This window comes from Zootoca vivipara, chromosome 2 (genome assembly GCF_963506605.1).
Source record: "Zootoca vivipara chromosome 2, rZooViv1.1, whole genome shotgun sequence".
NCBI lineage: Eukaryota > Metazoa > Chordata > Lepidosauria > Squamata > Lacertidae > Zootoca > Zootoca vivipara.
This window is the reverse complement of record NC_083277.1, coordinates 95549236-95574650: the sequence shown is the minus strand read 5'-3', so window position 1 is coordinate 95574650 and position 25415 is coordinate 95549236. Positions and strand designations below refer to the sequence as shown.

Below are 25415 nucleotides of genomic sequence, written 5' to 3'. Positions count from 1 at the left end.
ATATTAATAAGTAGAAGCGTGCCTGGGAACAAACTTATTTGAAACTTTGTCCAAATACGCATAGGCTTCCTAAAAACGAGAATCCAGGAACATTTGAAAATGTCCAGGGCTGGCTCCTGATTTGAGGCAGCCCTGAACAAAAGCCCCCCCCCCTCCTCTGTCAATGGAATCTGGGTACCTTATCTGGTTTCAATGGCAGTGCCCCAAGTGGCATTGGACAGTGGGATCTAAGCCTCCTATAAAAATTTTCACCAACACACCAATGCTACTAACTCAGAGCCATTGTGGAGAATTTAAAGGGTGGCTAGTCCCAGTGATTGCTGCTTAGAGTGTGAGACTAGAAAAAGAATTCACGGGAGCCCTGACATCCTACCCTCCTCGCGCCAAATCACAGCTATATCACAATTACCATTTCAAATAGGCACTGGCAGCTGTAGCAGAGATGGAGGGAAAACACAGAGTTCAGCGACTGACCCATCCCACTCCCCCCCCCAAACTTGCACCCAGTCCAAATGTTTGCCATCCTTAAAGGTAAAAAGCAGCTGATGGGATTATGTTTGTCCTTTCTGCAGGAGCTAGGTGACAATGTTGTCTTTGCGAAGCCAAATATTTATTGCCACTTTGCTCAGGGCATTGGCGATCCAAAGTATCTCCCAGTTTCTAATGTTCAGTCTCTGAATAAGCTGCTTACAGAAGCCCTGGACAGCTACAACGAGGTCAATGCAGTGATGAATTTGGTGAGTGAAGCTGGAACTGAAACCCAGGGAGAAGATGGCAATTACCATGCTGGCCCTGAAAGGTGGTGGTGGTGGTCTTTCTCTTAGGCTTAAAGATGTAGTCTTAAGTTCTCGCCACTGTTCATTTAGCATATTCCTGCAGTCAGTAGCTTAAATCCGTTGAAGTTCTGAATGCAAAATGTCCTGAGTTGTACAAAGTTGGGGATGGGAGAGGAGCAGAAATGGCGTGTTCCGGTGGAGTTGAGTAAATAGGTGGATATTTTAAAATTACAAAAAGAGAAATGCACCAGTAAGGGTGGAAATAGTTGGGTGGGGCATTAGCTAAGATAAAGGGCATTGTGAAACATTTATCCCAAAAAACTACAGGGACATCATGTTAAAGCTGGGGAGGGGAGTGTGTGCTATTTGTTGTTCCAAAAAAACCCAGATCACAAATTAGGACAGGACGCATCAGATGTGGGCTGAATGAAGTAGCCCATACTAATAAAATCTGTGCCAAAATTGGTTGGTATATAGGCCATAATGTTAGACTATTGTATTATTGTCTGCTGTGCTATTAGCAATCCTTCCTTGGCTATTGCAGGTGCTGTTTGATGATGCTGTATCCCACGTCTGCAGGATCAATCGCATCTTAGAGTCTCCCAGAGGGAACGCTTTGCTAGTGGGCGTAGGAGGGAGTGGCAAGCAGAGCCTGTCTCGGTTGGCAGCCTATATCAGCGCCTTGGATGTGTTTCAGATCACGCTGAAGAAAGGCTATGGGATTCCAGACCTCAAAGTGAGAAGCAAAGTGGTTTTCTCTAGGGGGTGTCCCAGTAGAAAAAGAACCATAACTGGTGCCAAATCCCTGATACCTAGAATGCCTCTAGATTGGACATTATTTTGCAGGAGGGATTCAGGTGCATACAAGAACCTTAGGCTTGTGCAGTTAAAGTGGAAAGTTTTTAATGTTTGATGCTGTATTGTTTTTAATATTCGGTTGGAAGCCACCCAGAGTGGCTGGGGAAACCCAGCCAAATGGGTGGGGTATAAATATATTTATTTATTTATTTATTTATTTATTTATTTAATAGCACACTTCATACAAACTCTATGCCTGCCATGAACATTTTTAAAATTGGCTGCAAGGCAAGATATGGACTGCCTGTCAACACTGCAGCTGCTGCACATAGAGAAGGTTCAAAGCAAAATAAAAAAATCCTTCCAGTAGCACCTTAGAGACCAACTAAGTTTGTCATAGGTATGAGCTTTCATGTGCATGCACACTTCTTCAGATACACTGAAACAGAAGTCACCAGACCCTTATGTATAGTCAGAGGGTGGGGGTATTACTCAGAAGGGTGGTGGGAATGGGTGATTGGCTGATAGGAGTGGTGAACCTGTAGATGACTGTTAATGACTGTTAATGACTGTAATTGGTCTTGCAGGGAAAAGCAAGGGCTGAGGTACTAAAGAAAGCTTTATCATGTATAATGAGATAAGAATCCAGTGTCCCTACTCAGACCAGGTGTCTCCGTGGTTTTAAGCTTGGTAATGAGCTGCAATTCAGTCTGTTTCTGAATTTTTTTCTGCAATAAAACAGCTACTTTGAGATCTTGTATAGAATGTCCTGGGAGATTGAAGTGTTCTCCTACTGGTTTCTCTGTCTTGTGATTCCTGATGTCAGATTTATGTCCATTTATCCTTTGGCGTAGGGTTTGGCCTGTTTGTCCAATATAGAGAGCTGAAGGGCACTGTTGGCATTTGATGGCATACACAATGTTAGAAGATGAGCAATTGAATAGTCCTGAGATGGTATGTTGGATGTTGTTGGGGCCAGTGATGGTGTTGTCCGGGTGTATGCGGCAGCAAAGTTGGCATCTGGGTTTATTGCAGACTCTGGTACCAGTGTCCATGTTAAGTCTGGTGGTGGTATTATTGTGGGTGAGGAGTTGTTTAAGATTGGGTGGCTGTCTGTAGGCAATGAAAGGTCTTCCTCCCAGAGCTTGAGAAAGAGAACTGTCATTGTCTAGGAGAGGTTGTAGATCTCTGATGATGCGCTGTACTGTTTTAGCTTGGGAGCTGTATGTGATTACTAGTGGTGTTCTGTTATTTTCTTTTTTGGGTCTGTCTTGCAGCAAGTTCTCTCTGGGTATCAGTCTGGCTCTGTTGATCTGTTGTTTAACTTCATTTTTTTTATTTTGTTTCGACTGCGTCAGACCAACACGGCTACCTACCTGCAACTAATACTATAGAGAAGGTTGTAGGAATTGGCCTTCGGTTTTGTGCCCTGAAGAGTTCTGTTCAGGTGCGGCCTGGGAAGTTTTGCCGCTGGGAGGTTCTGCCTTGCCACCATGGCCCTATTGCCACTGGCCACGCCACTGCTGTTGCACCCTCGCCCGCGGCTGCTCCCATGCCACGGCAAAGGCAAAGGTGCTGTGGTGGTGGTGGCGGCGGCGAAACTGTGGCAGGGCTGGCAACAGCGGGGTGGGGATGGGGTGACGGATTTGCCACCTGAGTCAAATTGCTTCACCTCGTCTCATGCGAGTGCTGGCCTTGGTCTCATTCTTAGAACCATCTGCTTTGGTTTCACATGTCTTAGTCGGGGACTAACTTACATACTGTAGGACCCAGGTGGCGCTGTGGTTAAACCACTGAGCCTAGGGCTTGCTGATCAGAAGGTTCGAATCCCTGTGACGGGGTGAGCTCCCGTTGCTTGGTCCCAGCTCCTGCCAACCTAGCAGTTCGAAAGCACGTCAAAATGCAAGTAGATAAATAGGAACCGCTACAGCGGGAAGGTAAACGGCGTTTCCATGTGCTGCTCTGGTTTGCCAGAAGCGGCTTTGTCATGCTGGCCACATGGCCTGGAAGCTATACACCGGCTCTCTCGGCCAATAATGCAAGATGAGCGCGCAACCCCAGAGTCGGTCACGACTGGACCTAATGGTCAGGGGTCCCTTTACCTTTACCTTTAACTTACATACATATTTTTCAAGCAAGGAAAGTGCAAGTGAGGAACATATCCTTTTAAAAAGCTGACAGAGTATTTTTTTTTGTACACACCTCTATGGTTGCTCAGTCCCTCTGCCCTGCAATGTGATCTGAGGTATGTGCACTGTGGTGGTTTTTTGGGGGGGTGGGGGGAATAAGTGGATACATTTAGCTTTGGTAACACACATCAGTTCTGTATCCAAGCATAGGTTCTAGTGTTATGACAGCTGTTGTGCTTCTCCAAACTTCTTTGGTCAGAGGCATGTATGTGTTCTGACGCTGAGCAGCAGACAGAGGAAACTCCTGCTGTTGTGTCAGCCTGCTTGGGAAGTGCAAGAGTGGCACCTAGTGTTCACTAGAGAATGTGCTGGTTTGTGTTTCCTCCCTGCAATTGCTCTGGCAAGGGAAACACTTGGCAAGACAAGCCCCAGATCCAAGAAGAGCATCTTTGCAGCTGCTCCCTTTCTGCGGTTTCAAGATGTGGCTGTGTGACCGTAGCCCTGTTCAGGAATCTTGTTCAGAGTAAAGGGGTCCCAGTAAGGATGAGGGAGGTGTTCGATTCAGTTTGCAATTGAAAAGATAAAACTATCTGATTCCCATTTACCCAAACAATGTGTGAACCGTAATTTGAACTTCTTTTGCAAAGTGAAAAAATCTGTACAAAAGTGCATGTAGTAGGGGAAAGTTTGAATAAATGCTTCCCCCCCCCTTAACATAACTTTCAAAATAGGGGGAATTTGCTTGCCAAAAAAAATGTATATTAGACAAAATTGCATACAAAAAAAATATATTTCAGGAGAAATACACACTAATATTGCTGACAAATTTTCATGAGAACTTTGGAGGGTTTTTTAAAATGCAGACTGATGTGGAAATGTGGAGAACTGAACGGGAAAAATGAGAACCTGAGAGAAACTGAAATTGCCAGATTTGCCCATCCTTGCAACAAAGCCTGTTGCCCCTACCCTTCTGTCATGTCCCTGTCACCGGCTTCATCATCTCGCACATGTTGGGAAGGTGAACTTCTGCAGTGGGGGGGGGGGGCCTGCTATGCCCATGGTGGCTCCTCATGTGATTTAGAACCCCAGAAGATCAGGATTCCATATCACACTGGAGCCTCCACAAGAGTCCCTCTGTGGTGCTGAGGTTCACCTTCCAAACCCAGTAGAATGGGTAGAGGCAACAGGCTCTCCTCCTCACATGCTGGAAATTGCGTGGGGAAGAGAACTCCCAAATAGGGCATTTCGAAAATGGCATACAGTTCTGAAGATTCGCTTTTCCTCTTGTGGTCCATCTTTCACAAAAGGAAAGCTGCCTCTTTCCCTCTTTGGGAACTTTTAAGAGGAATAACTCCACTTCGAAAAATAATCCAAAGGAAGTGTCTTCTCTTTTTTTAAAAAAAATAAAAATGTAAGAAACTGACATGTGTCTGTTCTGTGGTCCAGGCTGACTTGGCTTCCCAGTACATCAAATCTGCTGTGAAGAACACCCCCACCGTGTTCCTCATGACGGACTCGCAGGTTGCTGAGGAGCAGTTCTTGGTATTGATTAATGACCTCCTGGCATCTGGTGAGATCCCGAGTCTCTTCCAGGATGATGAAGTGGAAAACATTATTGGTTCCATGAGGCCCCAAGTGAAATCCATGGGCATGCAGGATACTAGGGAAAACTGCTGGAAGTTCTTTATTGACAAAGTCCGCCGGCAGCTGAAGGTAAGAAGGCCGCCTTCTTCCCGAATTCAGGGTGGTTCCGGTTGTGTCCGTTCCAAAATCTTTGTACAACGGGGACATACTAAATTTTGACCATGTGTGTGGCTGAGACTAAAGTACCATCTCTGCCATTCACACTGTTGGGCGTGTGGGGTAGATGAAAGCCGGAACTTGGGGCTGAATGGTGCAGCAAGACTTTATAAAGCAATGTGCCTTTTGGAAGTGTTGGGAGGAGAAGGCCCTGCCTTGGGGGCTCTGGTGCAAGTCACAAAAATGTGCTAGGCCATCGCTGTTAATGTGTAGTGAAAGGCTCAAGAGGAAGTGAATCTGATGCTAAAATTGAAGCAGGTCTCGGAATGTTGTTTTATAATAACCGTGACCTAAATGGAGTACCCAGGGATATCTGAAGGGGGGTGGGGGTTATTGCTGGCACTAACAGATGCCAGTAACAATGAAGGATACTTCAAGCCATTCCATCAGCTTTCAGTGTAAAAAAAAAAAAGCAGCGGCATTCAATGGCGTAGGCTGCACATCTAGTGCCCTTCCAGTGCTGCTTGTCTGTCTCATCAGGAGATTATGGGATTTGCAAAAGATTATATACTGGTTGGAGCACATCCCATAGAAACACACTTCCGTTGTTAACCACAGATCTTAATAAATCACAGTTTAAAAATGAAGGGTAGAAAATTACAAGGATTTGCTGTCCACGGGATCTCAAACATAGGGTGGGGGTGGGTGGGGAAACCTTCCTAATAGAAACGTCTCTGGTGCCTCGTTTCTGAGAGCCTTTAGTGAACAGCATCTCATAAAAAGAATGAAAGCCTCTGAAATGGCTTTGGGCCTTTGCTGTTGTCGAAACAGCTGAAAGGGCCTCCTTCAGGAGGCTTACTTTGTGCCCCCCATTGATGGATGCATTGCAGATCCGCCGTCACTATTATTTAGCATCCGTTTACCCTGATTTTTCTCAGAATGGCTTAACTGGTGCTTTGAATTAGCAGGGTCCAGATTCTTATGTTTTGGGTGTTCGCCTTTTCTTTAAATTTGTCTCTCTTCCCTGGTCACTTCATCTGTGTGTGAAAGGAGACAAACCTCCTGCACTTGTGCTGATTTTCCTTCTCCCTGCCATGGTGCTCCTCTGCAAACAAATAATATTTAATGGGCTTCTTCTGAAGTTTGTCTTCCTATAATGGAGACTAAATATTATTAAAAGCACATATTGAGGTGAAGACTTGCTCCAGAGGAAGAGCAAATAATGATAAAATTCTGAAGAATGGAACATTATGAAGTTCTCTTCTTAGGTAGGGTTTGTTTTTGTTTTTTAAAGCTCTCTAAATCCACTGAAAGACGAGGCACGTCCTAAAATCACTTTCAGTCTCTCAACAGATGCAAAGGCACAGCTCCCGGATCCCACACAGGCTATGGGTGCTCCAACTGTTGTGCTTTGCCATTGCCCAGGGGATCCTCAATTGCACTGCATTGCCACTAGGAGTAGCAAAATGCAGAAGCAGAGCTAAAACTTTTAATGAGGCTGGGGATTTGCCCTGGATATTTTGTGCATCCTCAAGTCCTCAAGCCCATTTGTCCTAGGGCATTTCCCCACACCCCAGAGGGAGGAAACAAAAGCTCAGCTACTGTAGGGTTGCCATATTTCAGGAAATGAAAATCCAGACAGAAAAGTCATTGAGCTTTTTTTTTTTTTTTTTTTTTGAGGTTTTAGCGCTACTTCCGATATGGGTTGCCTTACGGACGCAGTTCCCGATAGCTGAATCCCGGATATGTCTGAGAAATTCCAAGCGTACGCCAACCCTAAGCTACTGTGGTTTCTTCATAGAACAAAAGGGTTATTGCAATACAGTCATACCTCAGTTTAAGTACACCTCGGTTTGAGTATTTTCAATTTAAGTACTCCACGGACCTGTCTGGAACGGATTAATCCACTTTCCATTACTTTCAATGGGAAAGTTCGCTTCAGGTTAAGTACAGACTTCCGGAACCAATTGTGTTTGTAAACTGAGGTACCACTGTAGAAGTTGTTCTGTTTTAGCTTGTTCCTGTGCTGTTTTATATAATATTACTTATGTTCTTAATGAGAGCTCTCCCACCCCACTCCACCCCCGGCTACAGGTGATCCTTTGTTTCTCTCCTGTGGGGTCCACCCTCCGTGTGCGGGCAAGAAAATTCCCTGCTGTAGTGAACTGCACCGCCATTGACTGGTTTCACGAATGGCCTGAAGATGCCCTGGTATCTGTCAGTGCCAGGTTCCTAGAGGAGACTGAAGGAATAGAGGTGACTCCACCCTTACAGCTGTATCATTTCTAGCAATGCCATTACAATGAAAGTTGTGCCCCCCAGCATAACTTGGTACTAAGGAGGGCAGTTTCTGCCTGATTTCCATGAATGTTTCCGTGTTCTTCAGGACTGACCTGGTATATATATATATATACACCAGAGTTTAGATCAGAGATGGGAAGCCTTTTGTTCTGTTGAGGGCTGCATTCCTTGTTGAGAAGGGCACATCCTGGCAGTGGGCAGGGCCAAAGCCCCAAGTGGGTGTGGTGAGAACCAAAATTTGGGTGGGGCACCCCTTTCCTCCCCCCTCCCAGTGGGCTGCCAGGGGAGAGACAGACAGACTTGGTCATGGATATGAAAATTAAAAACCAAAAACACTGAAAATACAATTTTTAAACACAACTTGTATAATACAGTACCGAGACATCAAATGGCTAAATCCATGAACAGTAAAAATATAATGGTATTGTGTCCAGCTGTATAAAACATGTCTGCATTCCAGTGTTCCTAGAACCCCATTGAAGGCTATTGGGAACTGGGCTGAGTTGCACCTTTTTGTTCTGCATTGTTTGCAATAAATATAGCAAATCCATTCATTGACACTATAGCCATCAGGCTTTATTTGTGCATAGGTTGAAAATATAGCATGCTTATTATTATTTACATCTTGTTTTCCTTTTGACTTTTGTGTTTTACGTTATTACTTTCATTGGCCATCTTTGCACATCACTGTGAGCCATAAACCAGGGCTTACTGTGTATTATCCAATCACACCCACTTTGGTCCTCCACACTGGGGGGGGGGGGGACCAGCCACAAACCCTAGCTTACTGTTATGTCCAAACCAGGGGTTATAGTTTGTTCCACCAGATCACAATTTGTAGGCAAGGTTTGTTCTTGGCTTACCGATTGTGGATTCTTTCCTCTGCCCAGTATCAGGAGGAGGAAAGCAGCCCCGACAGTCAGCTGTGGTTTATACAGTAGTGAGGTGCAAATTGGTCTTTTTCCTGTTAGAATCCCTATTTCACACCAATGTCTGCTTGCAAACACATAGAAAGGTGAGGTGACTCTGTTAAAAACCCATCTTTCTAGGTCTTCACCTGGAGCTTTCACTCCTTGGAAATAATCTTGCCACCACATTTATTTATTTATTTATTTATTTATTTATTTATTTATTTATTTATGGCATGCGCAGCTGTGGTACAAGTCCAACACTCATTTTGTTTGTAGAGATCTATGTTGACATCAGTGTCCCCTTGAGACTAAGGTAAAGGGGTAAAGGGGACCCCTGACCATTAGGTCCAGTCGTGACCGACTCTGGGGTTGCGCGCTCATCTCGCATTATTGGCCGAGGGAGCCGGCGTATAGCTTCCAGGTCATGTGGCCAGCATGACAAAGCCGCTTCTGGCAAACCAGAGCAGCACACGGAAACGCCGTTTACCTTCCCGCTGTAGCGGTTCCTATTTATCTACTTGCATTTTTTGACGTGCTTTCGAACTGCTAGGTTGGCAGGAGCTGGGACCAAGCAACGGGAGCTCACCCCGTCACAGGGATTCGAACCACCAACCTTCTGATCAGCAAGCCCTAGGCTCAGTGGTTTAACCACAGCGCCACCTGGGTCCCCCCCTTGAGACTAGTTACTGCTAATATTCACCTACCTTGACTTTATCTTTTCATTTCCCATCCTAAGTACATTAAACATGAATAGGCACTGTGGTATATACAGCAAAGCTCATGTTGCGTATTTAAGCAATGGAAAATAGGGGCAGGCAAAACCTCAGATCCTTAGAGCAACATTGGTTTTGCTACCACATAGCAACATTTACACAACTGAATCAGGTGTCAAATATGCACAACTGTGGAAACAGAAAGTTGTGGCGCCTGATTTTGGCGTAAAGGTAAAGGTATAGTTTGTCCCATTAACTGCGGCTGTGAATTTAATGGACTTATTCAAAGTATTCAGCTTTGCACAAGCGTATGCTTTGACTAAAGTGCATGTTTTGATTTTTTTTTAAAAACGAAAACTTAACTAAAATGAATTGACTCTTAACTTGAGTTTGATTATTATAATTCTTGTAATTCATTCTTTCACCAGCACTTGAAGTAGCAAAAAGAATCAAGCGAAGTCAATTCAAATGAACAGATGTAAAAATTCAAAATGGTTGAAAAAGCAATTAAGCAAAATCCAAGCATCTTAAACAAGACATATTTTACTGTGTGACTTCCAGTTGTAGCCATGCACCAAGTGTGTGTCCCTGTCAAATAATGCGAATAATGTGTATGATCTTGGTGGCTCTTCCTTCTGGAGTTTCCCATAGTTGCTTGTTTGGAAATGTGTGGCTCTTTCCTAGTGTGCTTAGGGGAGCCCTGTAAATAAGCTAACAAAACTTACCGGGGGTGTGTGTGTGTGCAGATTACTAGCTTTCTATGGAGCGGGGACAGAGAGTTCCAGACTTCCTGATGCAGCTTGCTGCATTTCTTTTTTCTTTTTTTTCTTTACTTTAAATGTATTTTTTAAAAAGATTTTCTTGATTTACAAAAGTATGTGCAACGTCTCCCTTATTTCCCCCCCCCATGTAACATTTTTTACAAATCGCTTTCATTTGTTGAGACATTAGGAAGAAAAGGGGGGAGGAGGTGGAGGGAGGAAAGATGAGTGGGGATGGGGTTGGGTGACGATGTTTCTATTTTACTTAATACTGTATATGTGGGGTTTTGTGTCAGCGTTGCTTGTGCAGGTTGCTTAGATTGCTTAGATTGTGTCAGCGTTGCTTGTGTATGTAAACTGAGATTGCTTGTAAAAATCGTAACTAAATGAACCAATTAGCAAGGTTCCACTTTGACAATTCACGGCATCTCTGGTAATTGCCCATTGTTCCATACAATGGTAACTGTTACTCTTGTGGTCCCTCTTTCAGAATGATGTCAAGTCCTCCATCAGTCTGTTTATGTCATTTGTCCACACAACTGTCAATGAAATGTCCAAGGTCTACCTGGCTAATGATAGGCGCTATAATTATACCACCCCAAAGACTTTCCTGGAACAGATCAAACTGTACCAGAACCTGCTTGCTAAAAAAAGAGCAGAGCTTATTGCCAAAATTGAGAGGCTGGAGAATGGTTTGATGAAGCTCCAGAGTACTGCCTCACAGGTATGTGTGTGAACACAGAATTGCCATCTGTTAACTGTTTTTTAGTGGCTGGTTATTTTCAACCAAATTTAACGAGATTAGATCGCTAGTAGCATATTGGATGCTTTATTTTGGTCACTGAGGATTGTGAACAATGCAAATGTTCCGTATTTCACATTGGGACAAAACTCTAATTTGGGATAAAGGGCAACCTTTGTGAGATGACTCTCCCACCCCTGCCTCCAAACATATGCTAAACATATTCCCTCAGTGAAGAAGTTCATTATTCACACACAATTAAAAGTTTTTCCAGGGGAACAACCAGTTCATGTTCCAACCACGTTTAATTCATTCCCTAATACTCCCTGCATGTTGATAACAAAGCGATAGCAGGGTCAAATTAGTCACTACACGGAGTTTCAGGACTTTGTTTTTCTTCACACGTTTTCTATAAAAAGCCAGAATTGGCGTGGGCAGCCCAAACATCACAGTGGAAGGAGGGAGGGAGGCTACTTAGCACTTTCTCATGCACTCACTTTTCAGCACAAAATAACCATCATCAAACTGCATTTTCATTCATGAGAGGAAAGGCTGGGGGAGAAGGTTGCATGGGCGTACCCAGGATCAAAACTAGGGGGGGCAAGGGGAGGGGCCAAGGCACGGAAGGGGAGGGGCCACAAAGTGGGCGGGAAAAGTGCAGTCAGAGGCGCCGGGCTGATGGGCAGAGGCGGAGCACAGCCCGACAGAGCGCACCGTGGCGCGACCTCCCTCCAGCTGGGAGATTGAGAGAGAGATTGAGAGAGAGAGAGAAAGAGAGATCTGGAACCGCGCAGACGCCCCTCTCTCCTTGCGACCCTGTTCTCAGCAACTGCCAACCCCTGCACGGTTTTGCATGCGGGCAGATGACGGAGCCAAGCTCCTCCCGCTGCCTCGCGATGGCCCAATCGAAAAGACCCTGGCCAAAGGCGGGCGCCTTTGTCACAGAGAGGAAAGCTGGGGAGGCGCCGGCAATAGTGCAGCCGCCGCTGCGCCAGGAAAGGGGGCAGCAAGGCAGGAGTTCACCAGGGCAGGAAGGCCCCCCTGCCGCGCTCCCTGGTTCCCCGCCGTGCATGGCTTTGCCTGAGGGCGTGACGGGGAGCTGGAGGGAGAGCGCGGCGCGACGGGCGGGAACGGCGAACTCGCGCTCCGCTGGGCTGTGCCCCTCCCTAGAAGCAGGGCTGGTGGGCGGAGACAGAGCCCAGCCCAGCCCAGCCCAGCGGAGCGCGAGTTTGGCGTTCCCGCCCGCCGCGCCGCGCTCTCTGGTTCCCCGCCGCGCTTGGCCTTGCCTGAGGGCACGCCGGGGAGCTGGAGGGAGGGTGCGGCACGGCGCGGCGGGAATGGCAAACTCGCGCTCCGCTGGGCTGTGCTCCGCCTCTGCCCACCAGCCCTGCTTCTAGGGAGGGGCAGCCTGCGGCCCCCACTTGCCCCACAGTGGGTACGCCCTTGTGGGGGGGGGCAGCTGGCTTCTAGAGTAGGGCAGCTGCCCTAACTTGCCCCGTGGTGGGTACGCCCTTGGAGGGTTGTGTTGTGTTCCTCCCTGCATCTTGCTTTCTCTTGGCCCTCAGCTTGCCTAGGTTGGAGGGGAGTGGGGGAAACTCCTTATGATATGCAGTTGGAGCGCTAAACCACACAGGATTGGATCTCTTGGCAGTTTTTTATTTGGTAAACCAGCCACGCAGGTGCCTAATTTGGACTGTGGTTTTCAGGCTTGTGGAGGTGGGTGCTTCTTTCCCTGCTGCACACCTCCTTGAGTTAATTGTTCCTCTGAAGCTGCTGTTTAGCCACAGAAGGATGGGAGGGCGAAAGGGATGAAGATAACGCAAGCCATTTAGAGCAAGCTGTGCACAGCAGGCAGGGCATATATTAGGCATTTCAGGGTTTTTGCCGTGCTTTGCAGTAGTGAGAGGTACTTAGACAGTGACCTACTTAGCTGTAGTGAGAGGTACTTGTAGTGACCTACTTAGATTATGGTTCATTAGCAATCCTGTTTGTTTTTTCAACCCCTTTTCCCCTGTGGTGTTGATTTCATTTTATCCCTTTCCCAACATCTGCCAACACTGTTTGGGGGCGGGGGAGTGATTTTACTATAATTTATTGGGAGTTAGCTGGAAATATACTGACTTTTTCACCCACAATTATTATTTTTTTGAAGCTTGGGCAAATGGTTTCACAAATCCACTCCACCTTCATTTACCTTTTTATGCACTGGTGCTAAGCTGCAGCTTTGGCACAATTTTAAAGAGGTCTAGGCAGCATAATGACGTCATGTCACGAGGCAGCCAATCAAATTTGGCTCTGTGACTCTCATCACAACTCCATTTTAGTGAGAGCAGGAAGCATTGCCTTCACTCTTACTCAACTTCCTGATGATACCACGTAACCAGTCAGGTTTGGCTATATGATGATGCCATGAAGCCTATTAGGAGTAAGAGCAATGTTTCCTGCTCTCACTCTGAATGGTTGGTTATTTTCACTCTGTTTCTTAGGTGCCATGAAAAAAGCAAAACAAAAGCAGGAGAGTGCATTTCACTGTGGGAGGGGGCTCACAAAGTAAGTCTTCTAACCCGCACCCCTTGTCAGTGCAGCTTTAGAGGTACCTTTCCTGCTGGACTTTTTAGGTCGATGATCTGAAAGCCAAACTTGCTGTTCAAGAGCTGGAGCTGAAACATAAGAATGAAGATGCTGACAAACTGATCCAAGTAGTCGGGGTAGAAACGGAGAAAGTGAGCAAGGAGAAAGCAATTGCTGATGAAGAGGAGCTGAAAGTGCAAGTCATTAACACGGTATGTATAACTTTTTTCTGCCCTTAAGTTGACGGCTGCATATATTGCAGGTGATGTGGGAAAAGGGCAGGAGGTTAGTTACTAAATGGCCTCGGCCTAGTATACCTGAAGGAGCGTCTCCACCCCCATCGTTCTGCCCGGACACTGAGGTCCAGCACCGAGGGCCTTCTGGCTGTTCCCTCACTGCGAGAAGCAAAGCTACAGGGAACCAGGCAGAGGGCCTTCTCGGTAGTGGCACCCGCCCTGTGGAACGCCCTCCCATCAGATGTCAAAGAGATAAATAACTACCTGACATCATTTAGAAGACATCTGAAGGCAGCCCTGTTCAGGGAAGTTTTTAATGTGTGACATTTTAATGTATTTTAAATCTTTGTTGGAAGCCACCCAGAGTGGCTGGGGAAACCCAGCCAGATGGGCAGGGTACAAATAATAAATTATTATTATTCATTTCTACGAAGCATTTTCTGTCTGTAGCACATCAAGGAACTACCTACCCTGTTTTCTAAAAATAAGACGTAGCCATAAAATAAGCCATAGCAGGATTTTTAAGTATTCAAGGAATATAAGCCATACCCTGAAAATAAGACATAGTGATAGGCGCAGCAGCAATGCCAGGCGTGGCAGGAGGAGGAAAAAAATAAGCCATCCCCTGAAAATAAGCCATAGTGTGGGTTTTTTTTGAGGAAAAATAACTATAAGGCGGTGTCTTATTTTCGGAGAAACACGGTACCATGTTAAAATTCCTGGTTTTATTGTCCAGATATTACTACGGTATATCTCTTTTTGGTGGGGTCAGCCAAGTCAGAGACCCAGGGTTGCAGTGCAGTCCCAGTGCCATGCTGTCCAATCCTCTGAGGGAGGCAGAACCTCCTGGTGAAGAAACTGCACAAGGATAAAGCAAGGGTGCAATGCTGGCTGTTCTGTTTCAGGTTCTTCGGCCTGTTGCTCCCAGTCTCAATTTCCCCTAGCTAGAACCGGCACTGCTTGCTATGATCCACTACAGTGCAAGGAGAGGCTGTGTACCATGATACAATATGACTTTGTAAGAAATTCCGTCCACCTGACATTTAAAGATAAACCTACCAAATTCACACTTTCTGAGACAATAGACAAACTGAAACGCAGCCACCCTTCAAAATTCACACGCTTCTCCAAATTTTGCAGTGCAGTTCTTCAGCCAAATAATATGTAAAAAAAAATACACCCAATAAGGTAAAGTGTGAAGAAAAATGCATATATTTGTGAAAATAACTCAAAAATGCATTATGTTATGATAAGTTGCTTTGCAAAAATGTATATACAGTGGAACTTTGGTTTTTGAGCGTCTCAGAAGCTGAATGTTTCGGTTTTCGAACAGCAAAAACCCGGAAATAATTCTTCCATTTTTGAGCACGCCTTGGAAGTTGAACGGCTTCTGAGGCGTGTTTCTCAACTGAAGTTTCCAACCACCCATTGCGCCTCAGTGGTCGAACATTTCGAATGGACTACGTTCGACAACCGAGGTTCCACTGTATTAGGCACAATTACCGTATATACAAAATTGTATGTATTAAGAGACATTTGCCAAAAAAAGCTTATTTGTTGTTGGCTTTAAAGAAAATCACAAACTGGTATAGAAAATTAACTTAAATTGGGAAGAATGAGAAAGTGAGAATACTTTGAAACGGACATTTTGTCCAATCCCAGTTTATAACCACGTTCAGAAGTGATGCTTGGTTTTTGAACTTTTGTTTCTTCATTCTTAGTATAACTTGTGAAACTGCTTCCCAAGAACAATTGAGGGGGGAAAGCAGAGAGATACGGACTTCAGGATCTCTGGTTGGCCTGCATAAATAGTTTTGTTCAAACGTTCAAATTTTGTTGGGACTTTTTGCCCACAGAATGTAACAGAGAAGCAAAGGGCCTGTGAAACAGATTTGGCTAAAGCTGAACCCGCTCTGATGGCTGCCCAGGAAGCCTTGGACACTCTCAATAAGGTAAATCCTTGGAGCATCCAGCTGGTATATCCTGTTGCTTTTGAAGGTAGTTTATTTAAAGTAAGACGAGAGAGACAACAGTGCTGTCCTTGGGGTGCTCGATTCTCGTCTCAGTGATCACCTACAGGCCCTTTATATTTTCAGAGTGCAGAATTTCTCACAGTATTTTGAAACTGCAATTGAATTCTTGCCACAAATGATTTTGATAACAAAATAATGAGCACTGAAATGTAAGCCTCCACGGTTTAAGACATTTTCTACAATCTTGATTAAGGGTGGAGCTGTGAGAAGGAGCCTGTGAGCTTTAACTTCCCAAAAGCTTTAAGCTTTCCAAAGCCATGATCAGTGCCCACCTTGCCAAAAACTCTTAGCTCAATGTTTGGATTCTTAGCTCAATGATTTTTTTTTGTTTCATTGCCAAATTTACAGTTTGGTGGCTAGATGTTCTGACTTGCACTGAGGAAAATCACTGTCACTGCTCCTTCCCTTGCCCCCTCCCCCTCTCATTCTACCTTTCCAGAACAACCTGACAGAACTAAAGTCTTTTGGATCTCCCCCGGAAGCTGTGGTTAATGTGACAGCAGCTGTGCTGATCCTAACAGCTCCAGGTGGCAAGATACCAAAGGACAGAAGCTGGAAGGCAGCAAAAGTCATGATGGGCAAAGTGGACAGTTTCCTGGATGCCCTAAAGAAATATGACAAGGAGCACATTCCAGAGAGCTGCTTGAAAGCTTTCAAGTAAGAGGAATCTAAATTTATGCTCTTGCAACCAACCTCAGTTCCTACAGTCTGCCCATTGGGTCAGAGGTGAGAAAAAGCAGGAGCTGTTCCTCTCCGAGGGCCCAATCCTGCTTTGTGCCCCACACTCAGCTTCTTCTCTTTCTGCCCCAGCATTGGTCCTGCCTATTGAAGGGTAGCAGCACTTTAACATCTACCAACAAAAAGCAAACACTTGTTTCCTAGATGCTTGCCCAGGAGTGAGACTGTGTAACTCCACCAGTGTCCAGGGGTAGGCCCCTTCTTCCTCCTTATGCTAAAGTCATATAACAATATGTCTGTAGGATTTGCTGTGTAGATTTCCTCCTGTGAATTCAGGCCACTATCTTCAACAGATGGACAGGGCAAACATAGCCCATGAGAAGGGGCAACTTTCCTCCTGGCATAGTATTTTGCCCAAGATCTTTGCAATGAATGGTGTTTGTTAGACACAGTCATTACAAAAGAAGTGCCCTGCTGGATCACACCAATGGCCCAACTAGTCCAGGCATCCTGTTCTCACAGTGGCCAGCCCAGTCCCCAGATTCTATCTTTTTATTAAATCCCAACAGTGCAGTGGTGATTTAGCCATGGTCACCTCTTCTGTAGGTAGATGCAGCACACAGAAGGATACATCAGTTGTATGATGTGCCTTTGTAAATCTTAACCGTGCTTTTCCTTCTACCCAATGCCATGCTGCTTTGTAACTTTTCTCGCTGCAGGCCATTTCAAAATGACCCAACGTTCGATCCAGAGTTTATACTGTCTAAGTCCACGGCTGCAGCTGGCCTGTGTTCTTGGTGCCTGAACATTGTTCGCTTCTATGAAGTATACTGCAACGTCGCTCCCAAGCGCCAGGCCTTGGAAGAGGCTAATAATGAGCTGGCAGAAGCACAAGCAAAGCTCACGCTGATCAAGAACAAAATTGCAGTAAGTACGCAGTAACCTTGGCTCGATAAAATGCCAGCGCCCCCTTGTGTCCCATCAAGTAAACATCACTGTTGAAATTGACTGGCATTGAGGAAAGAAATTATTTAACTATAAGTTGGTGGCACTGGCACACATGTGCCATTTTCCAGGGTCTGTACAAACAGAGCTGGCATTTCAGCTATGTGTGCGAACTGTAATCTGTCTCCAGTTCATGACTCAAATGAGCATATAAAGAACCTTGCTGGATCTGATCAAAGGCCTCTCTAGTCCAGCATCCTGTTTTCCACTGTGTCCAGCCAGATGCCAAGCAGGAGGATATGCAGGCAAAAGCCCTTCCCCAGCAACTGTTATTCAGAGGCAGACTGCCTCTTATCCCAGAGGTAGCATACGGCCATCATGACTAGTAGCCATTTGCTAGCTACTGCATTTGTCTAATCCTCTTCGAAGCCACCTGAGCTGGTGGTCATCACCACATCTTGTGGCAGAGAAGGCCATAGGTGTTAACTATGCAGCGTGGGAAGAAGTGCTTCCTTTTGTCTGTCCTGAATCTCCTGCTCGGTTTCTGCTGTTGCTGGGTAGGAGTGAGGAATGCATAATTTCCACAACATGTATAATTTAGAAACATCTATCATCTCCTCTTAGTCTCTTTTTCTTTTTTCTAAAGCAGAAGCCCTAAGCATAGCCTTTTCTTGTTGGGGACCTAATCTACCTTGCAGCCCATGCTTTTTCAGGGGGTACTCAAGGGTACACAGTACTGGTGCCTCTTTTTGTTGTTGTTAAAAAGTGTGGCACTTACTGTAACAATTTCATGGTGAGTGCCGGCACCTATTTTTCTAGGGGGGGGGGGGACACTGCTTGTAGCCTCTGGTTTGAAAACTGTAAAGCACTTTATAACAGCTAGATGCAATTAAGGAGACTTCTGTACAGGAGTTCGTTGTAAAATCAGTGGAATCACGCACACAAGCTTTTTGCAAGATCTGCACTTCTTCGGATTTTTTTTAAAAAGGGAGTTCATACACATGTCCCAAAACTTCTGTTTGCATTGCTGGAGAACAGAAAAGGGGCAGGGGAAGAGTGTTTGAGGGAAGAGACAAAGAAAACTTCTGGATAGTTTCAGAGTTCTGCCCTGATATGTACAGCAAGCAGAGTAGAACAGCAATGAAGATCTGTGGCTGAAAAACATAGCAATGTGCAGAAGCTAACGTGCCAAACAGACATGCACTGTGATTCCTGTTCAGTGTACCTGTGCTCATGGGAGCTGCTTTTTTCTGTGGTGCATGGAAATGATCCCCTATAGCTGAATCCTTAAGATGTGGGCCCCAGCCACATGGAAGTATGTAATAGAAAATACTTCCACATAGCTGTGGGTACATATATAAAGGTAAAGTTACCCCTGACCATTAGGTCCAGTCGCGGACGACTCTGTGGTTATGCGCTCATCTTGCTCTGTAGGCCGAGGGAGCCAGCGTTTGTCCTCAGGCAGCTTCCGGGTCATGTGGCCAGCATGACTAAGCTGCTTCTGGCGAACCAGAGCAGCGCACATAAACGCTGTTCACCTTCCCGCCGGAGCAGTACCTATTTATCTTCTTGCACTTCGTGCTTTCGAACTGCTAGGTTGGCAGGAGCTGGGACCGAGCAACAGGAGCTCACCCCATTGCGGGGATTCGAACCGCCAACCTTCTGATTGGCAAGCCCTAGGCTCTGTGGTTTAACCCACAGCGCCACTATTGCCATTTTCAGAGTTTTTAGACATGGCTTGTTAAGTGCTGTCCCACTAAAACAAATAGTGGGGTGCACTCACTGAACACGCGCAGCAAGTAGTCTTCAAAGTTTCTATGAGAGTAACAGCAAACCTGTTGTTTTAAAGGATCTAAATGCCAACTTGGCCAATCTGACGGCTGAATTTGAAAAGGCCACAGCCGAGAAAATCAAATGCCAGCAAGAGGCAGATGCAACAAACAGAGTCATATCATTGGCTAACAGGTAACTTGTAAGCAAGCACTCTCTCAGGAGCATCCTGTGCTGGTATTAGCTAGTTGCCACTATGATTCACAAGTTCACTATGAGTGAAACATATTATGCAGAAGGTCTGTGTTTGATCTCCCACCATTTTATTAACGAAACGGAGTTGAGTGGGTCACTGTTTAAAAGATAAAACACTATCACAATTTAACAAGATGGCAGTAATTGTGCAATTGGTATGATCTTTGAATTTCCCGACCAAATTTGAGAATCAAGCTGTGATATTTTCTGAATTAATGCCAAGGGTGGGTACTATGACATTCTTTTTCAGAATCCCAAGAATCTCTTTCTGTGGTGTTTACAAAGCTGCTTTTCCAGAAAGGTCAAAAACACAATAGTAGCAGCCCTTAAAATAATATATGAGTCTGGAAGCAGTTAAAAGAACCTCAAACATTGCATGTTCATATCATATAATTTTTGTGGTTCTGAGGGGATCGCTCAGTATCTGGAGTCAGCAGTACTGGGCTCTTGGTCATCCCAGCTGGTAAGAAGAAACTTGTTGTGCTTCTCAGCATGCTGTGAACCATTTCCTGAAAATGGAATGCTACATTAGAGAGCGAGTCAAAAATGTGTAGTTTATTTAGAGAAGCTGCAGTTATATTTTTTTTATGGGGGGGTGGAGACTGTCAGTTCAAAGGCAAACAGTTCCTTTTGTGTTTTTATGGACCTTCTGATGATCGAGATCTTAAGTGATTAGCATATACAAAAGACTTCAAAAAACGGCCACTTTCAGTCTTGTCTCAGAAATTTCACAAAAGGTCCAAGGCATCTCTCAGTAGTGGTGGCCAGGTATCCCTGGAATGTGTAGTTGGAGCTTGTGCTGCAGCCCTCAAGCCTGTCCTGCATTTGAAAACTGGCCTTCATCATGCAAAAGGTGCCCACCCTAATCTCTCAAAAAGTCAACATTCCAGGCAGACAGTTAATCAGTTTCTGGGAATATACAGGCAAATATATCAAGGCAAAGGCTGGCCAGAACCCCAGGCTGCGCTAACCAAATGTGCACCTCCTTTCAAAATGTTTATTCAGGCTTGTTGGCGGATTAGCTTCGGAAAACGTGCGTTGGGCCGAGTCTGTGGAAAATTTCCGTGAGCAAGAAAAGACTTTGTGTGGGGATGTGCTCTTGATCACTGCATTCGTTTCCTACGTTGGCTATTTTACAAAAAAATACAGGACTGAGCTTCTGGACAAGTACTGGACTCCTTTCCTCCAGCACCTAAAGGTGAATCTGCTCAGTGCCATGTTTCACTAGGGCAGCTCTGAATGAAGCTCTGGGATATAAACTTAGAGTAATATATTTGGGGATACATATCATATCCTGGTGAGCCCTGCTTCCGTTTTCCAGGAAGTAGGATTCTGATCCCCATGGCCACCCAGACTACAGGTGGATTCCTCTTGGGATATCTCTGGCATCGGGTGCCTGAGACTAAACCCCTTGGGCTTGATGGTTTATTTTGATTTGTTTTAAACATTTAAACATCCCTCAATTTAAAAACGAAAATTTTCAGGGCTTACAACAGCTCTAATCATTGAAATAGTTGACAACAGCAAAGGGCAGTGCTAAAAGCTATCACCCCACAAATAAAAATTCGTCAGCAATTGAAAGCTTGGAGAAATAGACAGGGTTTTTATATGGTGGTGCCAAGCAAACATCCCTAAGGAGAGCCACGAGAAGGGAGGGCAAAAGCAAAAAGACTCTCTCCCCAGTCATCATCCACTTCACTTCAACTAGAGGAGAACCTCAGATGAATGTTTTGATATATGGGCACGTTAGTAGCATGGAAGAAAACATCATTTCCCGTACCCTCATCTAAACTCTGTAGGGTTTTAAAGGTAAGCACCAGCAGACGCTGCATAGACACTATATACTGAAAGCACAAACCCATACCCACCCAAAAGAATTGTGGGAACTGCAGTTTACCTCTCACAGAGGTAAAATTCGCAGCAGCCTTCAGAAACTGCACTTCCCAGAATTCTTTGGGGAAGGAGGATGTGCTTTATATTTATGGTGTGTATACAGCCTCAGTAAGAAATGGGCTGGAAGCCAGTGGAACCCCTTAAGCCTTGGCAAGATGTGTTCCCAACACCTGGTCCCACTTAGGAACCTGTTGGCTATGTTTTGCGCTAACTGTAACTTCCAGGCAGTCTTCTGATTTAGCAGAAATATTTATATTCCATTGATTCCAGGCAGAAAGAGTCAGCCAGTTCACTTCAGCTCCCCTAAAGCCACACAGCAGTTTCTAACCTAACCTAAATTAATATATATTTTAAATATTTTAATATTTAATATTTTAATATTCAGTTGGAAGCCGCCCAGATGGGCGGGGTATAAATAAATTATTATTATTATTATTATTATTATTATTATTATTATTATTATTATTATTCATTAATAGCATGGAGCTTACCTGAATGGGACTGGGATAGGTCATGGTGCCAGTGGGATTGGGGCTGCACAGCCACATCTAGCCCTTCTGCTCATGCACCAGCTTGTGCTTCCTAAGCTTGCCACCACCCTGCCCCATCCCCATCCAGGTAAACTAGCAACTCTGGCATCAGGTAGGTAGCTCCACGACTTGGCCCAACCTGCTGCTGTTGACCACAACTCCCATCATTCCTGACCATTCGCAGTGGTGGCTATGGCTGATGGGAACTGTAGTCCTTCAACAACTGAAAGGTAACACATTGGCTCCCCTTGACCCATGCTATACCCACGAGGGGTTATTGCCACTTGGGAGATTATGTATTAAAGAGGAGCAGTTGGTGCATTTCAGGACCCTTTTATTTTACTTGGCAGGTGCCAATTCCCATCACCCCTGGGCTGGACCCTTTGAGCCTCCTAACAGATGATGCAGATGTAGCAACGTGGAACAACCAGGGGCTCCCCAGTGACCGGATGTCAACAGAAAATGCAACTATACTTTGCAACACAGAGCGCTGGCCACTCATTGTAGATGCCCAGCTCCAAGGGATCAAGTGGATTAAGAACAAACATGGAGAAGACCTCAAGGCCATCCGGCTTGGACAGAGAAGGTTGAGCCATAACTATTCTGTCCCGATTCTTCAAGTTTTCTGCCAAACAAGGAGTTCCCTACAGCTCAAAAGACAAGGGTGGGAATGCTCCAGAGGTGCTCTCCAGGGATCACCAACCTCTTCGAGCCTGTGGGCACCACCCTTTCTGGTCACATCTCTCCCCTCTTTAGATCACCCCCACCACAGAGACAGAAAGAGGGGGAAGTGCACACATGCCCTTAGGTTTTTCAATATATCCGGTAAAAGTCTGATTCAGCAGAGTAAATCTGAGCCCTAAAAACACATAGTGCTGAAAGGGAAACTGGGGAAGAGTGTAACGTGCAGCTTCTTCCTTCAGTTGTATGCACTTTTCGAGGACGAAAAAAGTATCCTGACCACCTCATGACCTCATGGTCATGGGGACCTCATGGGGACTCCATTGCAAGCCCCATGGAAAGACCTAAAAGGCACCATTGCATCCAAGAGGGCCATATTGGCAATCCCTGTTCCTTTCCATCAGATTCCATATGTGTTAAGGGACGCTCCCTCGTTGTCACTTGTTTGCATATTGGAACCTGTGAGGGTAAGCCTCTTCTGCCCAGATCCCGCTTCAGAGCTGCCCAGTGTCCTTGGACTCAGGGAAGCCCAGCCGCAAACTGTAGTGATTTTTCAAAAGGCTCCTTTTTTCCGTGAGCACCAGCATTCTTATGTGCAAAATGAGGGGCGGGGATTGTATTCTAAAACACTGTGACGTGCTTAACGGATTTTCTTCCAATGCTGCAGCTATCTAGATATCATTGAAAAGGCAGTTTCTGATGGAGACACCCTGCTCATTGAGAACATCGGAGAGACTGTGGAGCCTGTGCTGGATCCTCTGCTAGGCCGAAACACCATCAAGAAAGGAAGGTAAGTTTGTCGCAGCTCCTTTGATTGAAGCCAGAGTAGCCCTTGCTTTTAAAAATGGAATTACTGTCGTTAGAGTTAGTCGTATCTCTGTCCATTCTCTCTTAAGTCTGTCCCTACATTGGCCAGGGTGCCTCCATTACCAAGGTGTCAGATAGCTACTGTTTGCTGGCATTCCCAAGCCCTAGCAAATCATCCTGAGTATGTGTCATCCTGCTGGTACAAGCCTGACCTTGCCATGGGCTACTGTTCTGCACCCTTGGATCACAATGTGCCTGCTGGCTAGTTCACAGCCAAGTTGTCCTGTAATTAATACAGCCAAACCTATTGACTTCAGTGAGCAGATGCTGTGCTCCCTCATTTCCATGGTGGACTTTCTGCCAAGGAACAGAGAGGGGAATCCTGGTTACTAACCACTCCTTCCTATGGATCTCCTGTAACCAAGTACAGTAGTATAAATTATAAATGCCTGCCTATATCAACCAGGGGAAGTATTAAATTAGATAAACATTTTTACTTTTTATTTCATTTGACTGAAATGTTGTTTTTCATGTGTGGTGGATAAATTAGAAACCTAACCTCTTTGTTGGGACCCAGGTGGCGCTGTGGTTAAACCACTGAGCCTAGGGCTTGCTGATCAGAAGGTTGGCGGTTCGAATCCCTGTGACGGGGTGAGCTCCCGTTGCTTCGTCCCAGCTCCTGCCAACCTAGCAGTTCGAAAGCATGTCAAAATGCAAGTAGATAAATAGGAACCGCTACAGCGGGAAGGTAAACGGCATTTCCATGTGCTGCTCTGGTTTGCCAGAAGCGGCTTTGTCATGCTGGCCACATGACCTGGAAGCTATACACCGGCTCCCTCGGCCAACAATGCGAGATGAGCGCGCAACCCCAGAGTCGGTCACGACTGGACCTAATGGTCAGGGGTCCCTTTACCTTTACCTTTAACCTCTTTGTTAAGAAAATCATGTGCGCTCCACAAACAGGAGGGGTGTGCTCCTTATAGGCTCATCTATTCTCATGTAAGTGTCATTGCGCTTTCAGCAAAGTTAAAAGAAACACAGTCATTATCCTTAGAGGAGCTATGTGATTAGAGATTGGAAGCTTGTGATCTTGTGATCTGGAGCAAACTATATTCAATATAAGAGTCCGTATTGCTCAGTTATCCAGTAGGTGGTGGCAGACAACTAATTCACAATATGTTTTAGGGTGGATTTAGTCCTAGTTGTAAAGCTGGTGTGACTAAAGGTAAAGGTACCCCTGACCATTAGGTCCAGTCGCGGTTGACTCTGGAGTTGCGACGCTCATCTCGCTTTACTGGCCGAGGGAGCTGGCGTACAGCTTCTGGGTCATGTGGCCAGCATGACTAAGCCGCTTCTGGTGAACCAGAGCAGCGCACAGAAACGCCGTTTACCTTCCCGCTGGAGGTGGTACCTATTTATCTACTTGATGTGTTTTCGAACTGCAGGGACCAAGCAACGGGAGCTCACCCTGTCACAGGGATTCGAACCGCTGACCTTCTGATCGGCAAGCACTAGGCTCTGTGGTTTAACCCACCCCATCTAATCTAGTTTACCAAGTGACTCCTGTGGAATAAAGACTCTCCTGAGGATCACAACCGCCCTTGCAGATGACATTGCACATGCTACATTTCCCTGACAGTAGATTCAAACCAGTAACAGCTTAGTGGCTGGGTTTTTCTACCGTCAGCGGGTGGCTTTGACACCACCTGTTTGTCCTGTTCCTACTTTCTCTGTTCATAGGGGAAAGAATGTAGAATTTCCTACATATTTCCATTTATTATGTCCCTTCTTGTTTTCTTGTTTTCAATGGGTGTTGTTGCATAAATGTTCCCAGAGTAGTGCTGTTTTTGCTTCAGCCCTATACCACATCTACTAGGAAAGAAGCCATGCTGATTTCAGTGGGGCCTCCTTCCAAATCCAAATCCAAATTAATGTGTTTATGACTGCAGCAATCATTTCATAAGCTGAGAGCCGGTCTTCATGCCTCTTACTTTTTAAACTGGTTCAAAATTGAAAGCATATGTCTCACATTTTCCGCTCTGGTGTTTGTGCACAAAACTCTTGCTTCTATCCCCTAGCCTCCCCCCCCCAAAAAAAAGGACAGAAGTACCGCCCCCTCCCCTGTGTTTCGAACCACATATAATT

General features: G+C 45.5%; 1 protein-coding gene across 1 annotated transcript in view; it reads left to right on the top strand.

Moving 5' to 3' along the window:
* The window catches only part of DNAH17 (dynein axonemal heavy chain 17), a 98476-nt gene that overhangs the window by 54670 nt on the left and 18391 nt on the right, over positions 1 to 25415 (top strand). Inside the window, exons 50-62 of the mRNA XM_060271057.1 lie at positions 573 to 737; positions 1321 to 1512; positions 5150 to 5416; positions 7538 to 7699; positions 10620 to 10853; positions 13490 to 13654; positions 15535 to 15630; positions 16151 to 16368; positions 17109 to 17316; positions 19184 to 19299; positions 20365 to 20557; positions 22133 to 22368; positions 23131 to 23253. Of these exons, the coding sequence (XP_060127040.1) occupies positions 573 to 737; positions 1321 to 1512; positions 5150 to 5416; positions 7538 to 7699; positions 10620 to 10853; positions 13490 to 13654; positions 15535 to 15630; positions 16151 to 16368; positions 17109 to 17316; positions 19184 to 19299; positions 20365 to 20557; positions 22133 to 22368; positions 23131 to 23253 (2375 nt within the window). The remainder of the gene's footprint in view (positions 1 to 572; positions 738 to 1320; positions 1513 to 5149; positions 5417 to 7537; positions 7700 to 10619; positions 10854 to 13489; positions 13655 to 15534; positions 15631 to 16150; positions 16369 to 17108; positions 17317 to 19183; positions 19300 to 20364; positions 20558 to 22132; positions 22369 to 23130; positions 23254 to 25415) is intronic.